Source organism: Oreochromis aureus, linkage group 5, assembly GCF_013358895.1.
Source record: "Oreochromis aureus strain Israel breed Guangdong linkage group 5, ZZ_aureus, whole genome shotgun sequence".
Lineage (NCBI taxonomy): Eukaryota > Metazoa > Chordata > Actinopteri > Cichliformes > Cichlidae > Oreochromis > Oreochromis aureus.
The window spans coordinates 29,374,319-29,393,159 of record NC_052946.1 but is presented as its reverse complement, the minus strand read 5'-3'; the positions used below and the strand labels follow the sequence as shown (position 1 = coordinate 29,393,159).

The following is an 18,841-nucleotide window of genomic DNA, read 5'->3' as shown; positions in this document are numbered from 1 at the left end:
CGCTGCACTGTACATGCTGCAAGCCGAGAACTCCGTGTCACTTATTGCCCAATGATGGGAACCATAACTGGCTTCTCAGTCATAGACATCTTCAAACCATCAGTAGGACGATGACCAAAATGCTCAGCTTGAAACTTTAATGGTAGACTAATGGGTGCTGCCACAGTGGCTGCATTCATCTTTTATATACAGTCTATGGTTTTTACCAGGATACCAGATGAAACAGCAAAATACTTTAATTTTCCAAAAAGAGGGAAATTTACTTGAGAACTGAAAACAGCTACATTGGTAATTTTTTTGTCAAACCCTATTTAATTAACCTTCTAAGTTTAATTAACCTTGCCAAGTGTATCATATTTGATACAGAGTTATGCAGACCTCTACATCAGTGAGAAATGTTGTCATTTATTTTTTAAGGGAAACAAACTGCAGGCAAAAAAGGAAAGACACAAATCAAACCTCATATATGCAGATTAATATTTAATATTTAGTTTTTTTTAAGTGTCAGAAGGTTGAATAAATACTCCAAAGCGGGTGCATACACACACACAATTGCAAGTTGTAAACATGAGGGAAACTTAAAAAGCTTCTGACTCGTGGTTAGATTCTTCTAGCCGTTTGGAACATCTGTCAGAATAAAGTCTGCCGCTGGAAAGTCAGTGAGCAAGGCAGTAAACTGTGGTAAACCACTCGCTTCCTGCTATTGTTCTGTCTGACCCTTGACCCCGTCTCCAGTGACAGACACCTTGCTGTGTCTGTTCATCGAGCCTGGCTGGATTAAAACAGGAAAGAAACACAGCTTTTGCATTTGTTCACGGTTGTCATTCGAAGCAGACGAGGAATTGTGTCAGCTCACAAGGAAATCCGTCCAAATCACACTGCTACACTGGAACGACCAGGAGGGGAAATCCACTTGAAGCTCTGGGTTGGGAGAGGAGACGAATTCTCACAATCTCACTGCTGCTCTTCTGAGACACACCTCACAGGATGAATATCATTATATCACCATCTATTACAAATATTTAGTAGCATTAGTTAGAGGTCATTCAAAACATTCTGCTTTAGAGAATTAAAAAAACAATATAACTGCATTTTAACACTGCAAGAGCACATATTTTAATGGAGAGAAGATATTTTTGAGAGATCCCAGTGTGTTAGAGTAAATGAAGCACTGTCATATCACATCTGTGATCTGAAACTATCAAAATATTTAGCAGATAACTTCAGGAGTACAGTAGTTAGTAGATACATCTGTGACTTTGCACCCTAGTTCTGTTCTGTCCTTGGTACGACTTCAAATTACAACAGGAACAATTGGTCTACTCTGGGGCTTTTATTTTGAAATACAACTGGACTCTCTTTGCTTTTCCTCTGTCAGACTTCTTGACCGCAATGCAAATTTTGATTGGCCACCAGGGGGCGGTTGCTCTGGCTCCAAAAAGACTTCCGGTTGTATAGAAATCTATGGGAAAACGCCTCTTATCTCCCTCACTTTTTGACATCAGTAAACACGTTTGGGCTTGGTCACTTGTTTTCAGGTCATAGTGAATAAAACATCTCATTAATTTTTTTTTATTTTTTTTTCCAGTTTAAGAGTCATAGAAGAGGATAATAATAATTTGTCTGTCACGAGTGGTTAGCCAATGAGCATGCGTTTACAGAGTCAGATCCACTCCTCGTTTGTCACATCTGATTGGTAAATAGAAAGATGGCAATGGTGAACACGTTCAGACTGAGGCGTCATTAAGTGTCTGTGGAAGAGGTCTTGTTGATGAAGCTTAAGCACACCTGTCTCCACTCCAGTAAATAAACACACACTCACCACACAGAGCGTGCAGAGGAGAGAGAGCACAGGTCAGGTTGACCCAGAGTGCGAGTCACAGGCTGGCATGGCTGAAGATACAGAAAATAAGTAAAAATGCAGTTAGTCTGCTGGTTAGTGCTGCTCTCCAGGTGGGAGGTGAAACACGTTATTAACACGGTCTGAGATCCAACATCAGGGTTTGTCCTGGGTCAAAACATCATGCGAGCAAGATGAGCCTGTGTTACCTGAAGTAACACAAGTCAATGAAGTTTCTTTGCAAGTTTTAGTTTTTGTCTTTTTAAGGTGCATGTGGTATTTTTAGGGACAAACTTAAAGAAGTTTTGAGCAGATGCTACTACACTTCCTGTTATATATCCAAGTGAACAAATGAGCCAAAGTTTTATAAGCGTTGTTGTGTTGACAAATGACCTCACTGACTGAAACTTAATACATTTCATGCTTATTTTTATTATTTCCTTAGCTATTTTTCTAAGCTGATAATATCATTTCAGTTACTTTATAGAGTACTTTGTATGTTTATAAACAAGTTATTTTTAACGCCTACTTTTAGTTCGTAGTTTAGTTTTAGTTTATGATAATAATAACCTTGGATAAGAGCATATTAGGATTTCACTATTTCAGTTTCAGTAACTGGAAATCAGACCACCAACGCCTCACTGCAACATACAACCCCTCCTGTGGGTGGTGGGTCCACAGACCTGGCTCCTAGGTGGGACCCCTGTCAATGCACAGTTATCTCTGCTATTAGGGTCTTATGAATCACATTTGGTCTGGCTCTTCAGTAAGAGCCACTTTGCCTTGGGAAAGGCAAATCCCCCCTAAAAACATACCCCCAGGGGATCTCTAGGGCACACAGTGGCAATTCACTTCCTCCAGCTCTTCCTGGGGAGAGGGAGTGACCAGGGAGAGGTATGTCTGTGCAGACTCCAGAAAATGGAAAGATGAACTTCATTGCATACTGTCCAGCTTTTTGATATCTGTAACTAAAGTAAAGTTCTGTTTTGATGTTTATCTCTTGGCTGTTTGGGAATCTGTGGTCTGAAGTCATCACAGTTGATTTCCATGGGTTTTTTTGTGTGCAACTATACTGCTCGTTCTCTTGTAAAACAAGTGTCTCTGCTGTTACTGGGGGAGTGGTAGGAGGTGATGACCTTCCTACTGGGAGGTTCCTATTCTACCACTTTATGTGTTTTTTTTCTCTTTCTTTCTCTTCCTAGATTAAGGAGGAAAGACGTGACATGAGTAGTCGCTGCAGCCTCTACGGCTTCTCTCTGCCTCGCTGGACGCTGAGCTCAGAGTTCATTCGTTTGCTATAGTTTGCTGGTCATTTCCCACATAACAGCGTCCCAAGTGAGCCTGCTGGTAATTGTACAAATGCTTGGATCCACCCTGTGTAATTTTTTGTTTTTTGTTTTTTTTTCACTAAGTGCTTACATTTTTCCAGAGTTTCCACGTCTTTAAGCAGCAGGTTACTTCAGCTTTCCCAATCATTATCTCGGGAATACTTGGCTATTGTGTTCTAGTCGTTTTGTTTTTCCTGCGCAGAGGATGTTGCTCTCTGTATTTTTTCCTGTAGTTAGTAGTTAAGGTTTTATTTGACGTTCAGCGTTGACACGGGAGCAGGAAACAAGTTTAGTTACAACTCTCTGGACATATTCTTTATATTTTTTTTAACTAATTTTTGTTTTGCTTACTGAGGAGGATTAGTAGGGTTGTTTTTGTATCTGGATGTGAGACTTTGAGCCATGCTGCTGCTGCTGCCACTGCTCTGCTTGCTACCTTCAGTGAAACAACAGGTAACACACCTCCAACTACACCACCACACTGAGGTCATGTATCACCTGTTTACTGTCTTTGAACCATGGATGTAATTGTCAAAAACGTAACTGCATGGTTAACACCTCCCTCCATTACCCATTTTTAAGATATTTTTTAAAAATTTATTTTTAAAACCTTTAATGAATCAGCACCACTGCACATATCTGAGCTTCTGACTCCATACACTCTCTCAAGGCCACTGAGGTCAGCTGAAAACCAGTGGAGATCGACCTTTGTAGCTATCGCCCCCAAACTGTGGGATGATCTCCCTCCCCATGTTAGGATGGCCCCTCATTACCTGTTTTAAAAACACATTTTAAAACTGATTTTTATTCCTTGGTTTGAATTTAGAATGAGAGTGGTGTGTCCTTACCTTCTTGTTTTCTTGTTTATTTTTTTATTGATTTGTTGTGGCGTGTTTTGGCGCTTTGTACAGCATTCTTGTTTTTAAAAGGTGCTCTGTGAATAAAATTAGGTTGGATTGAATAAGTCTACAGAAGCTTGGGCAGAATTTATGATGGAAAAAATGAATAATTTTGAATCTGAAAATTGCAGAACACAGAAAAATGAACATTATGGATCACTGTAACATGCTTTTTTTTTAAGTAGATGAGCTTAACAGTGAAATGTTTCCATGATGTAAATACTATGATTACATGCTATCTGCACTATTTGATCACAAATAAAACTCAATACAACTGCTTTGAAATTTAGTATCAGTTAGCATTCAATGCCTAATTGTTTTTTTAATGACAATAAAGCAGTATATTAGTGTATTTCTATTACTTTATGCAGGCATGAGTAACTATACCTTCTCTAATTCAGTATCACCACTGATGAACTTAACCTGAGACTGTCAGAGGTGTTAAAGCTTTGTTGTTCTGATATGAAGGTGAATAAAAAACAACCCAAACAGCTGAGCTGTAAACATAAACGAGAAACATTAAACAGCTCAGTGTGACAAACCACGCATGGGACTGTGTATACAGTAAAGTCAATCATTTGTTACTGCAAACCTGGAACTTCCCCATCATAGACATCTCTACATGGTACAAATGAGTAAAGCTGCAAATGAGACCCACAGTTTTTTAAAACAGAGTTGCATCAGCTTAACATGGCTAAACAATTTCAGAAACTCAAAATATTTAACCTTGAAGTTACAGAGTGAGGCCATTTGTCAGGTTGTGCTCTCCTACAACTTTTCTCAGTTTTTTATAAGCACATGTATGTTTTCTTAACATCACAGCCTTTGATTTTGTAGTAATTTTCCTTTAATAATCTCTACTTTGTAATGTTTTTGCTGAAAGATCTGAGGCAGCGAGTCGGGTTGACTCTTTATTGCGTAAAAGTGATTGAAAACAATAATTAATCACATTAAAAACAGTTTAGTATATCTGTCTGTACATAGAAACGGCTTTCCAACACAAACAAAGCTGTTAAAAAAGGTATTCCTGTGATATATTTAGGCCCTAAACCAGCTTAGTAAGAAGTGATAGCGCTTTGGAAAGTTGAAAAGTTCATTATATTTAGATATTTCAAATATTAAAGTCATTGTATTTTCAAGTATTTCATGAACTCAGACAAGATATCATGAGTTTAAAGCTGCAGCAGGCGGAAATCTACAGACAAACAAACAAATAAAGACTGCAATTTGAACACGGAAAACTGCCCTCCAGCTCTCATCACTCTGTTTTAAGCCCTTAAAAGCAGACAAGCATCTGCACCTGCTTCAGATGCCAAGCTCTTTTCTGGGCTCATACAGTACTTAAACCCCATTCTGCTAAGTGTAGGCAGATGCTTCATCCCTTGCAATGCCATGTTTTACTTCTGGTCTGGTCTGAAAAGCCTGTGATTGGTCAAAGTCTTCCATCACAAAACTAAATGTACACAGAGCAATAAACAAAAAGCAGATACGAGGAAAACTGTGTTTTCTTACTACACACTGCAGAAGGACCTGAGGAACATGCTGAAGGAGACGTATCTCTCTTGTTCTGGACATTTATGTATCGTGCAAAATGTATCAGTGCCACCATGAAAAATACATTTGATGTTAGTGGAACTTCATACTTCTATTGCCACTGCTTCTTGCCACCACCACCACCACCAGACCACCTGAAAAGTGATAATGTAAATGATCACTGAATTCTATATAACTACCCCTAACTCATGTTGCCCAGCCAACATTATCAAATTCATTACTAAACCTCTAAAACCTCTAAACCTTTAAAATAAATATGTTGCCAACATTGATGTTGGGCAAGTGTATTTTAAACTGAGTCACTAGTTTTGCATTCATGCCAATAATGTTGCTGGATAGAACACCAGCGGGATTTTTACAGTTACTACAGTTCATTATCAGATTGTAACTAATATTGTGGCACTGTGTGCAGTTGTTGAAATATTTCAGTCTGTGATATGTCAAAACTTTTACCTGTTAGTCACAAGATCACTTACGTTTTTAAGATCCATTCCCAAACAGTCTCTCAGTTGTTGGTTTATAGAATGGATCAATTGAGCAATATCTGGCCGGTATTGAAGCAACAAAGGATGCATTGCTCTGACTTTTGGTTCCTCCTATGGGTTAAGCACCCAAAAAAATGTCACTGTGTTAAAGAGCCACATCCTGCAGACTCCACAACATTTACTCCACTGTCTGTAAGTAAGAAAACTCTGCTGACATTGCTGTATCATCACCAGGGCCGTTTTAATAACGTTCACAGTGCAGACCATCAAACAGCAGACTGAATTTGTTGTGTGAAAATGACGAAGTGCTCCTTTAACAATCTGACCTAGTGTAAAAAAAAAAAAAACTACTCCAGAGCTTAACCAAACCAATAATTTAATCAAACACACATCAAGTCTTAAAAATGCATTTAAAGAATGCAGTTTGGTTTGCACATTTTTTCTTTTACTGCTTTTTGTGTAAAACAGGTTCTGTAATAATACAACAACTACTCTTACCATCAATCTTACCGACAGCTGTGTCACACCTGTTATTATATTTATGCTGCCTTATACTGATACCTGTAGTAGTGATTGTTAGTTATAAATATCAGTTGTGGGAATACCAGTTTTATCACAAATTGTTGCTCATTAAAAACAGAGATGTATTAGAATAACATCCACAGGGGTCTGTCCAAATTAACAGTGATGCTGTGAAATGTGGACAGAGAGTGGTATAAGACTATAAACAGCTCCTCTCCTTCCTCAGACTCCTCCTCCTGGTCGATGTGATATCCTGCAGAGGTTGGAGGTACAAACAGACTGCACTTCCTGTGCTGCTGCCATCACTGCGAGCTGCCCCCGCGGCTTCAGCAGCACTGGCACCACCCACTGCAGGTACAGGTCAAGCTTCATACCCACAGTTAACATGAAGTGAAGACTGGAACAGCTTACCTATAGCAATGCCTTTATGTGTGTTTTGTTGTACACCTGTATGTCTTTTGCATATTGTGTATTGTTTCATGTGACCCTGCTCTAGGATCACTGTTGTAAATGAATCTGACATGTTTACATCTTTTATATGCTGATGTACCTTAACATGCACCTTCCCCGTTAAATAAATAATTACAGCAACATAATTCCACCTTTATTAATCACACAAAGCTTAGATTCAAGGATGTCTCATGAATGCTAACTGTGAGATTTGCAGTAGTAATTAGTAACGCTGGCAGCAGTGGTATGATTAAGGCAGTTTGTTTACTTCGAGTCTCACTGTGCTGCAGTTATGTGGTGAACATCGGCAGCAGGGAGCTGCAGCTGGAGGGATGTCAGCACATCTGTGTGAAGAACGTCATGCAGCCAAAGTGCTGCCAACAGCACTGGGGACCGCTGTGTCTCTGTAAGACACACATACACACACACACACATAAAGTACATATGATGAATTATCATTTGTGCCATAATTATGATCACATGTAAACCCAGACTTCCTGCTTTAGTCTGCAGCGGCGTTTAATGGATCATAAACTCAAAAAAATCTGTTGTTGGATGAACACAATTTAATCATCGCACCTTTTTCCACATGATTTAACCAAGTACAATAACCTATTTTTGACCATGTCAAACCAACACATTTGACATTTGGTGGTTTAATGTAATCAGATTACGTTGGATCAACGCAGTATACATACATTGACTTGAAGTGATTTATTTAAGTATGCAGAGTGAAATCTGTTTTAATTCATTCTACACAAGTTAAGAACTTTAGGAAAATGCAATGAAATCTTATTGTTTGAACCACTACTTTGTTAATCAAGGCAATTACTGCTAGTCTTGCTTAATGAACCAATACGGGGGTTCATGGGTAATTTAGAATCACCAATTAACCTAACTCTAATTACACACAGCAAACTAGCCAGATTGTGGATTTGAACCCAGGCCCTTCTTGCTGTGAGGCAACAGCACTAACCATCACACCACCAAGCTGTCAATCCAGGCTTAGCAAAACTAGGAAAGCTATGATTACAAGGCTTGATGCAGCATTTTCTGTACATTTTTGTCCTTGACAGGTTAAACCACAATAAATAGCGATAGCATACACATGGTGTGGGTGTAGTTGTCTGCCTCTTAAAACTCCAGCGATTTTCCTGCAGTTTGACATCTAATGTGATCTTGTGAATTTCGTGGGTCCAGGCAACTAACCACTCTTACTAGATTGTATCATGTCATCTCAACAAGAACAAATTCAGTTGCCGAATTTCATGCAGATGCTACATGATTTAATTCCGTTCACCATAGAAACATGAAATTATTTAGTTCAAATTACAAGTTTGAATCTTGTACATGTAACAACCACCCAATTTCATTTTTTTGAGTGTACAACTTCTCCACAAAATGGATCAAATCAGCACCACCTACCTCAGTAGGTGGTGTAGGTGATCTAGATCTACAAATAATATAAAAACTAAAAGATCAGAAAGCAACTAATGTGCTGCAAATAAGAAAAAAGATGTTTTGAGTTTGTATGGCTGCTGGCTTGGCAAGGTTTCGTGGTAAAATAGATTTGATCTTCATGGGACTTCCTGGTTCAATAAAAGTAATAATAATAAAATTAAAAAGAGTAATGCTGCAGAAAATCATTACCTTTGTGAATTCATAACTTTGCACAAGTTTAAAAAGGAAATGTCTAAACATTAAAGTTTATCCTGTGAACTGAACTCTGAAACTGATGAAGAACAGGTAGAAATAACTTTAATAACCAGCTCTAAATGATGCATTTAAATTTAAATGATCTCAAAATACTGATTCATTTTCTAATCAGCATTCTAGTTAATAGAGTCCAACAAAGACTGAGCAACTGATTGGATTAAAAATATTTATAGGTTTTGTGATTGACTGTAGCAACAGTAAGGTAGAACTCAGCAGGTCACACATATGAAATACAGTATATTCCCTCAGCAGAGGACACAGTGCTTTTAGCTAATTTGAAACTCAAACTAGAAATAGCTTTATTGATTTAAGAAGGTTAAAAAATTGCACATTTATGACACTGACTCCTCCACCTTCTCTACCTCTGCTCCTTGCATGTTCACCTTTCCATCTGCCTCCCTTTCACACACATAAATTCAGTCTTGCTTCTGTTGACTTTCATTTCTGTTTTTGGAGGATTCTTAAATGTTCTTAAATGTTCCCCTGACAAAATCCCCCAATATTATAATAATTTTTAAACACCAAAGAGACAAACTAATAAAACCAAAGTGAAACGAAACATTTCAAACAATAAAAACTAAACTTAAACAAGCGATAAGAGTCACTACAGAAAGAAAATGATATAAAACAATAAATAATAAGAAGGCAGGGCTGTACCTTTATATCATAGTTCTGATTGGTCGTTTGACTGATTTTTACTCCTCTCCACCAATCACATGACGCTATGGTCCCAGTGTGTAATTTATCTGTTACAGGTAGAAAAAGATAAAGTAGTGAATGTGTTTTTCTGGAAAATTGAGTTGTATGTAAGCTGTACTGTGTTTGTACGAGAAGAACTAAGTGATAACTTCTGTTGTTTAGGACAATGTTTAACGGTCACGGACATAAAGGCGCTTTTAGCTAGTTTTGAAATCTTCTGAGCAAAGCTAGCTCTAGTCCAGCTAATTAATGTGGGTTTGCCGTTTACTGCCCATATTTTACCTGAAGCTGTCACCAGTACACCATTAATGACAACGTATGTATCGCATTTCATAGTCTAGTAAGTAAACGTCATATATATTTATACTTTACAAAAATCTTAATCATACAAGACAATGACACAGATTATTTCGATTGTTATATTTGGCTTCCTAAAAATCAGCATGACTCACACTGTTTCATATGCTTACATTTTGGTTCAAAGGTAAACTCTTATAGTTTTCCTCGTTATCTACCTCCTCATTAATTTAGACTGCTCTTAACACTCGATTCCTGGACATTTTTTTGGATCTTTGGCTCTGTGTGATGTCAGGAAGAGTAGATATAACTAATATGGTCAAGCAAGGTATGCACAGTTCTGTTTGTGAGCACAGAAGCTCCACCCACCTGTCAGTAAAAACATCTGTTTATGAAGAATTAAGTTTAATGGAGGAGGAGATAAAACAGCTTGTGCATTATAGCTGTGAGTCATGCAAATATGCTCCTGAGCCTGTAGCCTGAGATAAACAATATAATGCTGGAACTGGATGTAATAGGTTCACTTTATGTCAGGGCTGGGGCCGCACATGCACCCAATTTTGTTAACACCATGGACGGATAACTGATGTTATCCCACCATAACCTGACAGTGCTCCAAAGAGCTTCAGCCGTGTTTGGCTTTCACATTTTTAAGTGCCCCCTTGAATGTTCAGTGGGTTTGAGGTCAGGTGACTGTGGGGTGAAGGCCATGACTGTCAGCAGTCCTTGGATTTCTTTGTCCTGGCAAAGCTTTGAGGTGCTTTTGTGCTCATTATCCTGCTTCAGTAAAAAAACAAACAAACAAACAAAAAACCCTAGAAAGTTTCAACCAGAGAGTGGAGCGTGTCTCTGTTGCTTCTCTTTGGGTCAGTTGATTTGCTGGAGGTCATCTGCATATGTACAAGTAATCACTGTGAGTTAAACACTCAGGCTTCAGATACCTTTTGGTCATCAGATACCGTATGGTCATCTCAGGAACATAGAAGTCCCACCCACTCACCTGCTGTGTAAGCCTTCTGTTTATAAGGAAAACCCAATCCTAAGGTTTGTGTAAACAGAGAGGAGCTAAGAGATCATGTTTTAGACAGAGAATGAATCCATTAATAAAAAGATAACATATGCTTTATTCACCCCAAGAGTTGGGAAATGATGCTGTCACAGCAGCCATATCATCATATCACTTACGTATCTTAATTAACTTACATAAACACATCACCTGTTTGCTTGTTTAATGGATACATTAATTATTTTTTTATAGACATAATTAAAAGACCCAGCAGAAATACAAAAGGACCTCATGTTTGTCTTTGCCTTTCTCTTCTGCTCTGTTAACTATCATGTTTTTCCAGGCCTACTTCAACTGGTGATCAGATGATCAACAGAGATGAAGCCTTTCTATCACGTCACCTGCTTGCTTGTTTAAATGTGGTTATGTCCTATTGGCATTTCTAATTGAATAATAAGTTTGATTGTAGTAACACTTTGTGTGTAAGTTCACACAAGTAAGTACAAATGATCCACTTCTTTCACCATCTTTCACAGAGCTATTTAGTAATAAAGTTCTGCTGGAAACTTTTAAATATTCAGATACATTTTCCACTCATGAAAGCAGGACATTAGCTGGTGACGCATGGCTGTGTTATGTTTTTTATCTCTGTGTATGCATGCCTGAAACCCACACTGCGCATAGTGCACAGTTTAGTCACAGATTACCTCTAAGAAAGACATCATCAGGTTATCTTACACAGTTTTGCCAAACGTTTACATGAATTCAAACTGGATAAATGTTCAATGCACGAATTGAATAAACAGCTCTGATTTTTTCTAATCACACATTTTTCACTTGTTGTGTCTCTGCAGCCTGCCCCAGCTGGTCTGGGAAGACCTGCAACAATAATGGGGTCTGTCAGGATGGAGACCTGGGCAACGGAACCTGCATCTGTAATGTTGGTATCCCTTCTCTCTTTTTTATGTATTTATAGGGATGCTATTCATTATTAACTTTTATGTGAAAACCTGTCCTGGTTTCTTCTTTCTTGGTCGGTTTCAAGGAAGAAAAAAGTACTCATTATCCGTGTTTCTATCCCCAAAGTACCAAAAACTATTTCAGACTGAAGAACCACTGTCAGTGAGATAAACACTTGTTTCCACTGTAGTGAAACATCAGGCTACTTTTGTTTTTGCATGCATAACTTTATAAAATATGTAGCAATCAAGTTACATCTGAGCATTACATGTTGGCTGGTTCACACGCACTGTGACTGGGTGATTAATCCAGTTGGAATTTAAATTTAATTTCAGTTACAACTGAAGCTGATTACCTTGACTGAAGTCAAGGTAATCAGTATCACCGGAAGCCAAAATCACATCGAATCACAGGAACAATTTTGCACCAAAATAATTTCAGGACTACTTTCAAAGAGGAGAGTTCTGTGAATTCTGTGAATTTAAATGGTAAGAGGGCAGGCAGGTAGACAATCCGAATTTAAATCAAAGTCACAGGGAGAATACAGCTGAGCTGCAGGAAAGACATCACACACAGAGGTTCCTGGAAAAGGAGACAAGAGGAAGAGGGAGAGAGAGAAGAGGCTGTGCTAGAAGCATGGCAATCATGCCAGCGATTACCTTTTTGCATTCATTTTTGCTACGAAGTTCTTGCTTTTTACTTTTTATGAATCTGCTCCTCAGATTGTTTAAACTCGGAGAAGACAAGCATGTAGACTTCAATTTTAAAACTCAACATCCTAGCAGAAACAAGATCAAGAGCAGAAGAACAAATGCAAAAGACATGAAGAAAAATGAAAGTCTGAAATGGATCAAAGTTGCAGTGTATTTGGCCGGTTAAGTCCAGAGAGATTTCATATCAGAGAAAGAGAGACAGAGAGATACATATGAAGAGAGGGAGAGAAAACAACATGACTGGTTAATCAGGGAAATGTTGCCTTCTGATTGTTGTACAGTTATTTTCTAATAAAGATCTTCACACCTCTGTAAAGCATTTTCAGCTGTAGAGCAGGCTGTGCTGTTTTGTTTGCACCATTTGTCACAAAGACCTGCAGCTCAGACGCACTGAAAGCTTAAAGTAATTTCGTTCCCTTAAATAGAGTCCCACATGTAACTGTCTGTAAAACTAATTTGAACCATCTTTGCAGTTGTTCATCATAGTGGAAATGCAAACAGTAATATGAAGGAACCTTTTAGCTCCCTGACAATGGTTTCATCTTTATGTCCATTTACATTTCTGATTCAGAGACAGTGATGGTTATTTTTTGGTCAGCAAAAGGAAATTTGACTGTGTTTAGGATTATTCTTACACAAATCCCCTTTTTTGTGTTACATTGAGGAAGAGATGCTGGGGAAGTCCAGAGATTTCAAGTAATTGGTTGTTCTTTTTTTGGCTTGGTAATATTTTGAAATTTAAAGAAAAAAACTTCTCCCTTCTCAGGATGGTTTCACTGGCTTTGCCTGTCAGGAGTGTAAGAATCCAAATGCTTATGGAGAAAGGTGTGATAAAGGTTGGTACCCTCTTTACTTTCTGAGGCACGGTTTGCCCCAAATCATATTTACATTATTTTCCTCTGTACTGTTCTACGGTTTATCTGCCTAGATCGTCTCAGTGTGACCTGTCTGGTATTATGAGATTGTTGTTTTTTCTTCAATGTAATGGAATTAAGTTGCACTCGCCTTGTGTTGGTCAAAATCCATAAAAACATTTGGAAAAACTTATCAGCAACCTTTCTTCTGCATCCACCAACCGTGGACTCTGTATGCTTCATCACCCATTGGTTTGTCCTGTTCTAAAGCCTCAAGCTGAACATTTATATGTTTTGAAAGTAGAAGTGACAGAGAAGGGGTCACTCTGACACTAAAACAAAGGGATGCAGCGTCCTCATGGCAGCAGCTTCTCAGTCACAGTGTATGTCGAAAGAATCTCCTATGTTTATCCTCCTTTATGACTGCAGTGAGGAGGATCATTTAGAAAATGACAACCATCTTGAGTTCAACAAGACTTGAAAGTAGGAGGTCCTTTCACATGCAAAGTGGCATGTGCTGCACTGACTGCTAGGCTAACTAAAATTAGCATTGCATCTGCTGCTGTCTGCATGCACTACACTTTTTGCGAATGCTCATGTCTTGATGAGTACTTGTTACATCGAGTACGAGTAACAATTGTATAACTGAAAAAAGAAAAGGCCAAAAAAACATACTGAAAGAGAAAAGGAGATGGTTAACAAAGTCAAAGAAAAACACATACCAGCTACTCACTAGTACTAGTACTAGTACAACACTAATCTCAGTCAGCACTCAATGCTTGTCACAATACCTGCTTCAGAGGAAAGCAGTGTCATTGTCATGTTGTATATAACAGGCCCTAGAGAGCATAAAATCATATTTTTTCTTCACCTGGAAGCTAACATTGCGCCTCAACCAAAAGAAATGCATAGCTAACTGACATCGAAGCCCAGCTGAGGGGGACATATATACATTTACATCCAATCATGCTGTCTCAAGCGTGTTTCTTGTGCATAGTGACACAGCTGGTGGAAAGAATGTGCATCCAAGATGAAACTGCTCATGATGAGTTTTTAATTTTATTAGATAAACAGGTCAACTCAGTGAAGTGTTCGTTCACATTATGAAGCTGTAAGAACATCTGAAATCTGCTTAAAAAACTGCCTCTCTGTGTGCAGTGTGTGACTGTAAACATGGAGTGTGTAATAAAGGTCCTGAAGGTGATGGAGAGTGTTTGTGTCAGCCACCATACACTGGGAAGAACTGTGACCAAGGTAAGACCATGCCACAATGAAATATACTGTATTAAATTAGCAGAAATATCACACAGTATTAATGTATATTACTGGATTTCATTAGATGATACAGTCCATACATTTATTTTAGTTTCATCATCTCCATAGAATTAGACAAGTTGCGGAGCATGCTGTCGCTGTCTATTGATAGATGGATATTTATCCCACAAGGGAAATTTTTTGTTACAGCAGCACAATAAAGAGTAACAATAGCCCAGTCAACAATAAACAACAAATAACACGGATAAAATAAAAGTGCCACTGATGCCTGGAAAGGGCTTTATAATATGAGATGGTGTAGGAATTTATATCTAAACAAAATTGATAAAAAAGCAAAGTAAACATTAAAAGTGGTATTTGTTTAAAACAGTAAAAGCAAGACTGACACTGTGTAAGAGAGAAGTGTAAATTGCATTATTAAATAATTTGTACAGTATAAATCTAAGAAAAAAAAGTTTCATTAGCAGACTGAAAATAACTTCTGTAACTGAAACAGATCTGCCTCAAACGAGACTGGTATTTTATATTCACCGCTTTCCTCCCCAGAAATCTATCTAATGTACATATTTGTATAAAAATAAATAATTAAATGATTTTTTTCAGATTATCTCTGTAGATCATCTATTTACAGGCTGTTTCCTGGCTCAGAATAGTTACATGTGAGGTGGCTATGACCATAGACATGACTGAAACACACACAATCTATGTTTTACACACATCTATCTCTATTCCAGTATTTCTGATTGTTTAAAAAAAATAAAAGATTGATTATGCTTGGGATCATAAACCCAAATAAAAAAAAAACAATTAAAGCATATTATTATTATCGCTATTTTAATTTTTCTTTGAACAAATGATCTTTCAGGGGGTGAAAAAACATCCGCTGTAAAGGACAAACTAAGTTATAGGCCTCATGTGACCCCACTAATCTGCATCAGAGCATCATTAAACACAACTTATAGCCAAATATATTAGAGCAGTTCAATAAAATACAATCTAGCAGAAACATCTTAAAGGTGAAAATTAAAAAAGAAAGAACCTTGGTTAGACAGAAGTGATAAAATTAGATGTTGCCAGGGGGGAAAAAAAGATAAAACAAAGAGACTGTTGCTGTGTTGTGAGCTCAGAGTAATAAACTGCATTAACTAACCCGACTTTATTTTGATGTAAGAATAATAAAGATTTTAGAAACACAATGAGGGAGAAATTTTCTGCAATTAAAAATACAAGTAGACTGAAAAGGACTTCTCAAATGTGGTTTGATACTCAGGTAATGATGTTTCCCTGTACAGCCTGTTTGTATTGTGTTAAACTGCTGCCTGCAGTGAGCTGCTGCTGTGTTTGTGTTGTTGACAGAGAATCGGAGGTGCAACAATTGCAGCCCGTACTCGTACTGTAAAGGAGAGGGAGACGCCGCCGTATGTGAATGTTTGCCTGGATACAGGAAGACGCCACAGAACAAATGCGCAAGTAAAAATTATAATAATTTATTTTGTGAAAATTTTGAGTTTATGCTGCTGTTGTTACCAGAAGTGAGCGTGTGTATGGCCAAGTGAACATGTTAACTGTTTAAAGCCTTAACCATGAAATTATTGCCAGAAAATTCTCATTTTTTTTAAACTGGAGTCTTCAATAAACCTTCTGGCAAATTAAAAGAAAAGAAAAGAAATATTAATTTGCATACAAGAGTTTTAATTTGTATATTGTCTTTGCTACGTCCAACCTTTTTATACAAAAAGAAAAAAAAACACACTGAGCTTTGCAAACTGGTGATGTCACACAGCCTATTTTAATCTTACATTGCAATGTACATGTACAGTACATTGCTGATAACATGAGTTGTTCAATTAAACTAAAATAAAAATGGACTAAAAATCTCTCCTGTTCCCCTCAAAATCAGCAAATTATTAAATACAATAGCTTCAGGGTTTAAATGGAGCTGTTAAAATTTTCATGGCCCTGTTCCTAGTTGTAGACAATGAGGAGCATTTGAGGATTTTACAAATCCCTCAAGTAGGGCTTGAAGATGAGCCATGTATCAGCATCTAGGTACAAAAAAAGAGAATTTCATGTGTTTTAATTTGTTTTGACCAACCACCCATCTCACATGCTAGGATCTTGTAAACTTAACCCAAAATGCACTTTCTGCTGTTTTAACCAAAAATCAGATCAAATATCTGGGGTGCATGTGCTCGTTTCTGCTACTGCCGCAGTTTTACTGTTGAAACTGGGATATTTCACGTGACATTGATATTCAAAGTCATTTATAGAAATTAAAACTTCTGAAAATTGAAGTGTGTGCGACTTGAAGTGTGTGCAAAATTGACTGATTGCTGTTTTTCAACATGTGGCTATCGCCTGTGTTTAAGAAGTTAATAGGACTCAAAAATGCTAAAAAAAAAACTAAAAAAAAATAGACTTAAGACTTAAAAAGCACAAAAATGTTGACTCACACATTCACTCATACGAAATGTAATTTCTCATGGAATAATTGCATATACTGAAGGTATTGTACGAAATCCCCAGCTCATTCTGAGGGGGTCAGGTGGGAGGAGTGCACTGATTGTTTAAATGGAGTGACCCAGATAACATTATGAATTTAATCTGAATGTTATTTATTCGTTTTCTGCTCAGGTGTTTGTTCACAGAGGGATTGTGACGTTAATGCCCAGTGCTCCTCTCAGGGGTTAAAGGTCAGCTGCGCATGTAAACCTGGCTACCTGGGCGATGGCAAGATCTGTATACCTCAGAACCCTTGCTTAGATAACAACGGGGGCTGTCCCTTGAACTCCACAGTTTGTGTCTTCAAAGGAGCCAACAAGGTGAGGAGACCTGCCAGAGTCAGGAAAAAGCTGTCTGTAACAAAATCCTGACATTTTGTTTAACTCCTCGCTCTCTCTCCATCTCTCTCTCTCTCTCTGGCTCTCAGTCCAGCTGTGCATGTATGTCCGGCATGTCGCCTATAGGTGGCAGCCCTGAGTCTGGCTGTCAGCTCATCTCCGCCTGCTCGGTGGGCACCTGTGACCCCACAGCTCGCTGTCAGACTGAACTGAATGGCGAACCCAGGTCAGACACACAAGCTTTTCTCTCCCATTATCTACAACTGGGAGGAGGACCAAAAAGTAGAGTCCAGTCTAAAATGCGACCAGAGCCAGAAGAATTGGCTCCTTTTGACTTTGTTGGGACTAAAACCAGAACACCAGCCAGAAAAAGATCCCTTTCACTCCTGTAACAGAATTTTAGGCAGAAAAAAAAAATAACACAGTCTAAATGTTTATGTTATACATCTGGGAAATTTGTAGATCATGCCAGATGTAATGACACCACAGTTGATACAAGCTGGTCTGTTACTGTCAGCATCTTAAAGTGGTGTGGCATAATTTTGGATTTCATCTCTTAGACCAGCGGTCCCCAACCTTTTTAGCGCCATGGACCGTTTTAATGGCAGACAATATTTTCACGGATAAATACAACAAAATAAAATGATACGACCAAGACAAAAACTGTGGTATTTGGTAAATATAATAATAAACACAAATTCACTGTGTAATTGTGTAACTTTATTAGCAGCGTCCTCCTGAAATGCGCCAACAACATTGAGAGTAACATCCTCCTCTCTGCCCTTTAATGCTCTCTGGTCGCTATGGTAATGCGTAAATATTTCTTTCAAAATAAGACACACAACTGCAACATGGGAAAAGACTCAGGGAAACTGAGTTAACAATAAAAACCCTGAAAACCATAAATTTCACACCCGAGCCTCAACTCTCGTGGCCCGGTACAAAATGACTCACAGACCAGTACTGGTCCATAACCTGGAGGTTGGGGACCGCTATCTTAGACCAGAGATTAACTGAAGCCAGTCAAGACATGTACAAATCCAACTTTTCCAGTTACTACGTGACACCAGTACCTCGGCTTCAGGTCTCTGCTACTACTGAGTTAAGATCCCGTAACAGTGTTAAATTAATAAGCTGTAATACTCACTGTGAGGATGAGGCTGGGAGCCATTGTTTTATGTTAGAGTTAAACTTTGCTTTCCTGACTTCAAAATAAAATGTAAAAAGTAAGATGGTTTTAGCTCCTCTGCCTTCATGCCATCTTATTTCTGATTGGCTGCCCCCTAAGAAACACAAGGTTTAAACAACAAGTGCGCTGGGCTTCTGTGCTGAGCCAGAAGTGTGTGCCTGAGATGACCAAATAATCAAATGGGCAAACACGAACCATCTTGATCATGTGTGCT

General features: G+C 38.2%; 1 protein-coding gene across 1 annotated transcript in view; it reads left to right on the top strand.

Annotated features, from left to right (window-relative positions):
• Nucleotides 1-3,037: 3,037 nt before the first annotated feature.
• stab1 (stabilin 1) overlaps nucleotides 3,038-18,841 on the top strand; it is a 166,746-nt gene continuing 150,942 nt past the window's right edge. Inside the window, exons 1-9 of the mRNA XM_039612026.1 lie at nucleotides 3,038-3,621; nucleotides 6,855-6,982; nucleotides 7,369-7,484; nucleotides 11,651-11,736; nucleotides 13,236-13,305; nucleotides 14,482-14,577; nucleotides 15,955-16,068; nucleotides 17,233-17,420; nucleotides 17,528-17,664. Coding sequence (XP_039467960.1) covers nucleotides 3,571-3,621; nucleotides 6,855-6,982; nucleotides 7,369-7,484; nucleotides 11,651-11,736; nucleotides 13,236-13,305; nucleotides 14,482-14,577; nucleotides 15,955-16,068; nucleotides 17,233-17,420; nucleotides 17,528-17,664 — 986 coding nt within the window. The 5' untranslated portion in view covers nucleotides 3,038-3,570. The remainder of the gene's footprint in view (nucleotides 3,622-6,854; nucleotides 6,983-7,368; nucleotides 7,485-11,650; nucleotides 11,737-13,235; nucleotides 13,306-14,481; nucleotides 14,578-15,954; nucleotides 16,069-17,232; nucleotides 17,421-17,527; nucleotides 17,665-18,841) is intronic.